The sequence below is a fragment of the Hemitrygon akajei genome, chromosome 2 (genome assembly GCF_048418815.1).
Source record: "Hemitrygon akajei chromosome 2, sHemAka1.3, whole genome shotgun sequence".
NCBI classification, from domain to species: Eukaryota; Metazoa; Chordata; class Chondrichthyes; order Myliobatiformes; family Dasyatidae; genus Hemitrygon; species Hemitrygon akajei.
In genome coordinates this window covers 167437015-167446610 of record NC_133125.1, presented here as the reverse complement: position 1 = coordinate 167446610, position 9596 = coordinate 167437015, and the positions used below count along the sequence as shown (strand labels likewise).

At 42.9% G+C, this 9596-nt stretch overlaps 1 protein-coding gene across 1 annotated transcript in view; it reads left to right on the top strand.

Moving 5' to 3' along the window:
- The first annotated feature begins 759 nt into the window (after positions 1-759).
- Positions 760-9596, top strand: part of apom (apolipoprotein M) — a 31863-nt gene continuing 23026 nt past the window's right edge. Inside the window, exon 1 of the mRNA XM_073031911.1 lies at positions 760-973. Coding sequence (XP_072888012.1) covers positions 860-973 — 114 coding nt within the window. The 5' untranslated portion in view covers positions 760-859. The remainder of the gene's footprint in view (positions 974-9596) is intronic.

Here is a 9596-nt window from a genome sequence, read left to right as displayed (position 1 = left end):
ATTACCTTTGATTAAAAATGTTTCCTTTATGAATTTCTTACTACATTCTTCATAAATCTGTACATCTCTGTTGGGTTCTCCCTCAGCCTCCTCCAACCAATGTTCCCTCGAAGGTATCCACGTGTGCGCACACACATTTCTGCTACCAGCGCACAAAGGAATTTAAACCGCACACAAAAGGTTGTCACCTTCTATCTCGTTGACATGTTAAGAATATTTCATGCTTGTACACAATCTCATTCCTTTACCGGTTTCTGATGGGGACAGTATCGACAACATGGAGTTTGTGATGATTTGTCTGCAGATTTTAGAACTGGCTTATTGAAACTGTTTTTATTGAAGAAATTATTCAGTGAGCACATATTGCTGTCTCTGGGTAAAACACTGCATAGCACAAGACTTTTGGGCACACTGGTCATTACAAATTAGAGGAAACATTGCCTCCGACAAAGGAAAACAAGCCTAGTCTCACCAAACACTTCATGCTACAATATTCCATAAGCCCCTTTGCTACCATTTGCATAATGTTGCTTTCAGCAAATAAAAGTAGCTTCCCCCCATTTATCTCCAAAGAAGTGAAGAACAGCATGTAAACTATGAAGGACATAACTCAGGAAATGGCAACATAGATATGACGGAAGATTTTCATAATGTTCTGAGTAACATTATCCCCTGCTTCAACCACCAACCCCCATCTTATTCCAAGGTTCAAACTTATTGGGAAATGCAGTTAATAATTGCAATGCTGTTACGTAATCCCCCTCCAGAGTTTTCAACACTCGACATTTCTCTCTGACAGCTGAATGCTTGGGATTTGTTCAGACATTCCTGATTTGGGGAAGAAGGATTTTTTGCAGCCATGTACCAACGATTATGGTCATGGTTGTTGTATCTCTTCGGTCTAACAATGCAAGTCTTCTGGAACTGTGACTACAAAGACAAGGTGACTGCTGGAAGCCTCAACAAGACCCAGGTAAGGAAAAGAACAGGTCTTCTCTTAGACCACAAAGCAGCCACGTGGCCATTGGCTTGTGTTAGTAACTACTGGAATGTGAGATTGGGTTCCAATTGACAAGGGTTTTGATGATGGATTCTTGGCTATTTTCATGAATTCACTCCTCTTTCCCCCCACTTTCACCCAAGGAAGGTGAAGTGAATGCTCCTTGTGTGCTTGATGCTGTCTTGCTGGTAAATGTGTGTGTAATTTGAATGGAAACAAGTCTTCTCAATTCATAGTGGTCTTTTAAGAAGAAGTAAGAGTTTTAATCCCCTCTATAGCCAATACCATGTTTCAACACATCTTACTAATAGGGAGAAAGATAACTGCAGTTGAGTGAAATGGGGAACATACAGTGTGGTTACAGGGAAAGTAAAGACAAATTCTTGCATTTAATCACAAACAAGAGAAAATCTGCAGATGCTGCAAATCTAAGCAACACATGCAAAATGCTGGAGGAACTCCGCAGGCCAGGCAGCATCTATGGAAAAGAAAACAGTTAATGTTTCAGACCAAGATCCATCAGCGGGTCTCCGAAGGGTCTCAGGCCAAAATCTCGACTGTACTCTTTTCCATAGCTGCTGCCTGGCCTGCTGAGGTTCTCCAGCATTTTGTGTCTGTTCCTCTCATTTAAGATGATTGTACCACATTAAGCTGGAAAGAGCACAAAGAAGATTTGCAAGACTGTTGCCAGGACCCGAAGGTTTGAGTTATAAGTAGAAGTTCAGCAGGCTAGGACTTTATTCCTTGGAATGTAGGAGACCAAGGGGGGTGACTTTACAGAATCATGAGGGGCATAGAATGGGTGAATGCACACAGTGTTTATCTCAGGGAATGGGGACCTAAAACTAGAGGGCATGGGTTTAAAGTGAGAGGGAGGAAATTTAAAAGGAATTTGAGGGGCAACTTCTTCATACAGAGGATGGAATGAGCTGCCAGACAAAGTAATTGAGGTGGGTACAATAACATTTAAGACACATTTAAATACATGAATAGGAAAGGTTTAGCGGGATACAGGCCAAATGCAGGCAAATAAGACAAGCTTATGTGAGCAGCTTTGTCAACATGGGTGAGTTGGGCTGAATGGCCAATTTCTGTACTGTATGAATCAATGACAGCTTTTCAAATGAAACATTTAAAACTCTTATGGGACTTGACAGCACAGCAGCAGAGTTGATATTTTCCTTGGGAGGGAAAATATCAGGGGAGTCACAGTCTGAAAATAAGCGGATGGCGATTTAGGGTCAGGGAGGAGAACAAATTTTTCCAGTTATTTTTTTAGCCTTCTCATGGTGACTGTCGAGGCTCAACCACTAAATATAGTGAAAAGGGACAGGTTTTTAGACATCAAAGAAAGGAAGGGATATCAAACTTGATAGAGAAGGTTGTACTGAAGTTGGAGATCACCCAGATATTTCCTAAATAACTACTATTTCTAGTCCTATTTCTTTTGCTCTGAGTTCTTACTACAGTCCACCTCTTTCCATAAGTTTTTGGACACTTTCCCTAACACATCCTAAATGGTATTTGAAAATGCGCTTGCTGCATTTAAGAAGCTATACATATGCAAGCTGTTGTTAGGGAGACAGAAAAGACTATTGATGCTAGAATGTTCAAAATGTGTACCAGTAAGCTCAGGGGAAACTGCCATTCCGCTGTGATCAGATGATTGAACGGACCTCTTTACCATAAAGATCTCTCAGTCCTCCTTGCTGCCTGCACTTTATTCATCTGCCTGCACTGCACGTTCTCTGAAAACTGTTGCATTACATTCTGTGTTCTACAACTGCTTCTCGCTCTGTACTTCCTCGATATACTGTATTTACATTTTAAAAAGATTGTAGGGATGGCATGCAAAACAAAATCTGATCTGGCAGATAGAGTTTAACCCGGAAAAGAGTGAAGAATTGGGTTTAATATCACTGTCATGAAATTTGTTTTTCTGCAGCAACAGTACTTTGCAATACATAATAAAAACTGTAAATTACAGTAAGAAATAGATATTTTAAAAAGTAAAATTGAATAAGTAGTGCAAAAAGAGAAAAAGAAAGGTAGTGAGGTAGTGTTCATGGGTTCAATGCCCATTCAGATATCTGATGGCAGAAGGGAAGAAGCTGTTCCTGAATCATTGAGTGTGTGCCTTCAGGCTCCTGTACCTCCTCCCTGATGGTAGTATTGAGAAGAGGGCATGCCCTGGGTGATGGAGGTCCTTAATGATGGATCTGACTGAGTGTACAACTTTCTGCCACTTATTTCAATCCTGTGCACTGCCATTTAGAATGCTCTCTACAGTACATCTGTGGAAATTTGCAAATGTGTTTGGTGGCATACCAAATCTCTTCAAGCTCCAAATGAAACATAGCTGCTATAGTGCCTTTTTTTTGTTACTGCATCTTTATGTTGGGCTAGCTTAGACCCTCAGAGGTGTTGACATGCAGGAACTTGAAATTGCTCACCACCAATTAGAATCTTGCCTTACCATTTCTGAAGTCCCCAATCAATTCTTGAGTCTTACTAACATTGAGTACAAGATTGTTCTTGATCTGTCTCGCTCTTGTACGCCTTCTCATCGCCATCTGAAATTCTGCCAACAATTCACTTTGGAAAGTCAAATTGGATGTAGAATGCATGGTTAATGGCAGGATCTTTAGCAGTGTGGGGAAACAGAGGGTTTTTGGAGACTACATCCATAGATCCCTCAAAATTGCCACGTAGGCTGATAGGGTTGTTAAGAAGACGGATATTATGTTGCCCTTCATTAGCCGAGAGGATTGAGCTCAAGAGCTGTGAATTAACGTTGCAGCTCTATAAAACCTTCATTAGACAACAGGCAGAATATTGTGTTCAGTTCTGGTAGCCTCGTTATTAAAAGGATGTGGAAGCTTTCAAGAGGGTGCAGAAGAGATTTACCAGGATTGGAGAGCATGTCTTATGAGGATAGGTTGAGTGAGCCAGGAATTTTCTTTTTGGAGTGGAGGAGATGAGGGGTGACTTGATAGATGATAAGGTGTATAGATCAAGAGGACAGCTGGAGACATTTTCCTGGGGACAAGGGGAAGAACAACTAATATGAGAGGGCAGAATTTTAAGGTGATTAGAGGAAAGTGCAGCAGGGATGTCACAGAGAATGGTGGGTTTAGAAAGCACTGCCAGGGTTGGTGGTAGAGTCTGATACTTGAGGGATATTTAACAAGCTCTTAGATAGGCACATGGATGAAAGAAACATAGACGGCCATTTGGGAGTGAAGGGTTAGATTGAACTTAGAGTAGGTTAAAAGGTTAGTACAGCAATGTGGGCCTCTACTGTGTTGTACAGTTCCAAGTCCATTGTCCCACTTTCTCCCAGTAACCCTTAATCCTCTCATAAATCAAGAATCTATCCATCTCTGTCTTAAATACACCGTGACTTGACCTTTGTGCAATAAATTCCAGATTCACCATGCAAAGGTTCCTCCTTGCTTTGTTCTCAGACAAATGTCCTAGGATGTCTTCAGATGTCCTAAGACAGTGCTCTCAATTCCTAGACTTCCTACTAATGAAAACATCCCCTTCATTTCCACTCTATCCAGGCCTTTCAATATCCAATAGGTTTCAGTGGGATTCCCCTCACCCCCCCCGACCCCCACCCATCCTTCTGACTACCATGGAGAACAAGCCCAGAGACTTCACATGCTCCTCATATGTTAAGAGGTCACATAATGTTGTGGCCTCCTCTTTTAGCTAGAGATTTACTTTGGAACAGTGCACAAAGAGGTGTGAAGTGGGGCAGAAATGGGAGGGGAGATCAGCGAGGTCGAGAAGTTAAAAGGATTGGGATAGGGCTAGCACTGGGAGGGGAAACTGCAGAGTGAAGAGGGTGGAGAGAAGGGCAGAGGCAGGATGTTGGAAAAATGGAGAGCAATGTGGGTGCGAAGGGTTAGATTGACCTGAGAGTAGGTTAAAGTGTTGGCAAAACATCATAAGCCGAACCTATACTGTTCTATGTTGCAACAATAAACCAATCATCAATTACCAGTCCGGAACTAAAAAAAAGGTGGGCAGGGGTGGACAGGCAGTACCTGTGCAGGGAAATGAATAGTCAAAATTTCAGGTCGAGACTGGCTACATCAACTATCCACTTCCCTCCACAGATGCTGCCTGACCCATTGAGATCCTACAGTGTGCGTGTGTGTGTGTGTGTATACGCATGCAAGCTGCTGTTGTGCTTTGAGAGAATGGTGGTTTCACCAGATCCCAGGGTTCAGACCCTGACAAGACCCTTTGCTGGTGGCTGAGACGAGAAAGCAGCAGATTTGAACAACATGATTACAAGATTTAAGCCTCATTCTTGAGTTCCGAAGAACAGTATCAATATGACAATGTGGAACTGGAAGCAGGGAGGTGTGTCGCATTAGGTGCCCTGTAACTCAGACCAGTCATCAAGCAGACTGGAGAGAGTACACCTTCCCCTGACCATTCCAGGCTACAGAACCCAACATGCCCAAGCCTGAGGACAAACTGGGCACACTCTGAGATTCAGTGACCGCCTCCGTCTCGATGATACACGTGCTGCCCAGCGGTGCAGCTGGAAGAGCTACTGTCTCACAGCACTGGAGACGTGGGTTCGATCCCGACCTCCACCCCTGTGTGGACCTTCTACATTCTCCCTATGGCCGCGTGGGTTTCTTCCAGGTGCTCTAGTTTCCTCCCACACCCCAAAATTGGGTAATTGAGGTTAAGATGGACAAGATTACCTTTATATGGCACACCAATTTAAATTAATCATTTGTGATGTGCTGGGGACCAGCAGGTGCCAACTTAATATGCCCACAACTCACTATGTCTTTGGAATATGGGAGGAAAGCAGAGCACCTGGTCAGAGGGAAAAGGTACAAACTCCTTATAGACGTCAGGGCTGGGGGTGAAATCAAACCCCGATCAGTGATTGCTGGTGCTGCAGGGGACCATCACACTACCGTGCCTTCCACTCAAATTGGCGGGTTAAAAGCCCGCTATAAACTGGCGTGCAGGAGAAACTGAGGAAATTAATTTACTGCAGTTGGAGAGTGGGATTTCTTTGAAGAGAAGGGGAAATTCCCAAGTCCCGATGAAGAGTCTCGGCCCGAAACATCAACTATTTATTCCCCTCCATAGATGCTGCCTGACCCAGCAAGTTCCTCCAGCATTTTGTGTTGCTCTGGATTTCCAGCAGCTGCAGAATCTGTTGTGTTTGAGATTCCAGAGTGTGCTGGAATGTTTATTCTTCAAATCCTTCCAATAAAATTGATCATTGCTATCAATGTTCACCTACAGAGTGACTCTAACCCTCTAGGCTACAATGGTGAAAAAGCTTCAGAGGAATGCCACTGTCTGCAAATCTGCTTCTGGATTCATTGATAAAAGGGACTTGGGCAAAATACTGTGAGTTCCTTTTGGATGTTACCTTGGCAGAAAGCTGGAACACTTTAATTTATCAACCCCACATTGCCTCTGAAGCTGAGTTACCCTTGTGGATAATCATCAACCGTCTGTCCCAAGGTCTTTGGCTGTGTGCGTTACCGCTCAGTCCAACTTGCTGATTACCGTAAGAGTTTCAATAGGTTACTAATAAACAGAGCCATCCAAACACAGACCCTTTCTTTGTTCTTTAAAAAATCACTGGATGTTACGTGAACATCAGATAGTCAAGCATTTTGGAGATGGTTTACCTGTAGAAGACCACATATGTGTGCGTGAACTGCCGGCTGATCCAATCCACTGTGGTTCCAAAAGGTTCATACGTAGAGTAACAGTTACAAGCTGGAACCTAGTCCAGCGTTTATATACAGAATAATGGTTGGGTTACAGGCTAGAATCTAATCAAAAGACTTGGGAGGGCCTTCTCTTTAGAATAATAGATCCCCAGGCATAGGTTAAAGGCCGAAATCTAAGCAAAAGGTTTAGATTCACAGAGTTATAGAAAAGTATAGAACAGTAATAGGCCCTTCAGCCCATCCAGTCTTTGCCAAACTATTTAAACTTCCTACACCCATTGATCTGCACCTGGACTATAGCCCTCTATACCCCTGCCATCCATGTGCAAGACAAACTCCTCTTCCATGTTGAAATCTAGCTTGCATGCACCATTTGTGCTGGCAGCTCATTCCACACTCTCACCACCCTCTGACTGAAGAAGCTTTCTCTGTTGTTCCTTTTCACCTTTCACCCTTAACTCATGTCCTCTACTTGTAGTGTAACCCAACCTCAGTGGAAAAAGCCCTTATAATTTTGTGTACCTGTATCAAATCACTCCTCAATTTTCTATGTTCCAAGGAAAGAAGTCCTAACCTATTCAATCCTTCCTTATACCTCAGGTCCTGCAGATCCAGCAACATCCTTGTAAATATCCTCTGTACTCTTTCAATCTTATTTACATCTTTCCTGTAGGTAGGTGACCAAAACTGCACACATTTCTCCAAATTAGGCCTCACCAGTGTCTTATACAACTTCAATATAACTCCCATCTCCTGTATTCAGTACTTTGATTTATGAAGACCAATGTGACAAAAGTTTTCTTTATGACCCTATCTATCTGCGATGCCACTTTCAATTAATTATGGACCTGTATTCCCTGATCGCCTTGTTCCACCACACTCTTCAATGCCCTACCATTCACTGTGCAAACCCTAGTCTGGTTGACCCTACCAAAATGCAACACCCTGCACTTGTCTGCATTAAATTCCATCTGCCATTTTTCAGCCAATTTTTCCAACATGTCCAGATCCTGCTGTAAGCTCTGATAGTCTTCCTTACTGTCCACATACCCCCAATCTTGGTGTCATCTGCAAATTTGCTGATCCAGTTAACCACATTATCATCCAGATCATTGATATACATCACAAACACAAGAGATTCTGCAGATGGTGGGAATCCAAACTAACACACACAACATGCTGGAGGAACTCAGCACATCAGACAGCATTCACAGAAAAGAGGAAACAATGGATGTTTTGGGCTGAGACCCTTCTTCAGGACTGAGAAGGAAGGGGTAAGTAAGATAACTGAATAAAAAGGTTTGGGGAGGCGAAAGAGGCTAGATAGAAGGTGATAGATGAAGCCAGGTGGGTGGGAAAGGTCAAGGGCTGGAGACAAAAGAATCCCTGCATCACTGTCCTAGCCACAGGCCTCCAGTCAGAGAGGCAACTATCTACTACCACACTCTGGCTTCTCCCATAAAGCCAATGTCTAATCCCATTTACCACCACATCTTGAGTATCAAACAACTCAACCTTCTTTACCAATCTCCCATGAGGGACTTTGTCAAACATAGACAACATCCACTGCCTCAGCTTCATCAACTTTCTTGGTAATTTCCTTGAAAAACTCTAATAAGATTGGTTAAGTATGATCTACCATGCACAAAGCCATGCTGACTATCCCTAATCAGTCCGCGACCATCCAAGTATTCAAATATCCAATCCCGTAGAATACCTTCCATAACTTTCCCACTACTGATGTCAAGTTCACCGGCCTGTAATTTCCTGGTTTATTTTTGAGCCTTTCTTAAATAGCAGAACAACATTAGCTATCCCTCAATCTTCTGTCACCTCATCCAAAAGATTTAACTATTTCTGCTAGGGCCACTGAAATTTCTGCACAAGCCTTCCACAGTATCCAAGGGAACACCCTGGGGGATTTATCTGCCCTTATTTACCCCAAGACAGCAAAGACCTCTTCGTCTGTAATCTGTATCAGGTCTATGACCTCGCTGCTGTTTTGCCTCCCTTCTATGGACTCTGTGTCCATCACCCGAGTAATGACAGATGCAAAACTCCCTTTAAGATCTCCCTAGCAACACACACACAATGCTGGAGGAACACAGCTGAGTGATTGGGAAAATCAAGTTGGTGTTGGATTGCAAGGTGGGTATTTGGCGACTGCCTATGAGATGGCTTTTAAGAGCAGCTTGTGCTTGAGCCTACTCAGGGAAAGGCTACCTTAGATTGGGTGTTGTGTAATAACCCAGATCTGATTAGGGAGCTTAATGTAAAGGAACCCTTATTAGACAATGATCATAATATGATTAAATTAAACTGCAATTTGAGAGGAAGAAGCATAAGGCACATGTATCAATATTGCAATGGAATAAAGGGCATGAGAGAGGAGCTTGCTCAGGAGGATTGGAGGAGGATACTGGCAGGGATGACGGCAGAATAGAGATGGCTAAAGTTTCTGGGAATAGTTCACAAGTACAGAATAGATACACCCCACAGAAGAAGTTGTTCTCAAATTGCTGATATAGGCAATTATGGCTGAAAGAGAAGTTAAGGACTGAATAAAAGCCAAGGAAAGGGCATAAGGTAGTAAAAGTGAGTGGGAAGTTGGATGATTGGGAAGCTTTTAAAATCCAATAAAAGGCAACTAAAAAGCAATAAGAAGGAAAAAGATGAAATATGAGGGCAAACTGGCCAATAAAATAAAGCAGGACATCAAAAGTTTTTTCAGGAGTAAAAGGCAGGAGAGAGTCGAACAACTGGAAAATGATGCTGGTGACGTAGTAATGAGGGATAAAGAAATGGCAGATGAACTTAATGGGTACCTTGCATCTGACTTTCACTGTGGAGGACACTAGCAGTGTGCC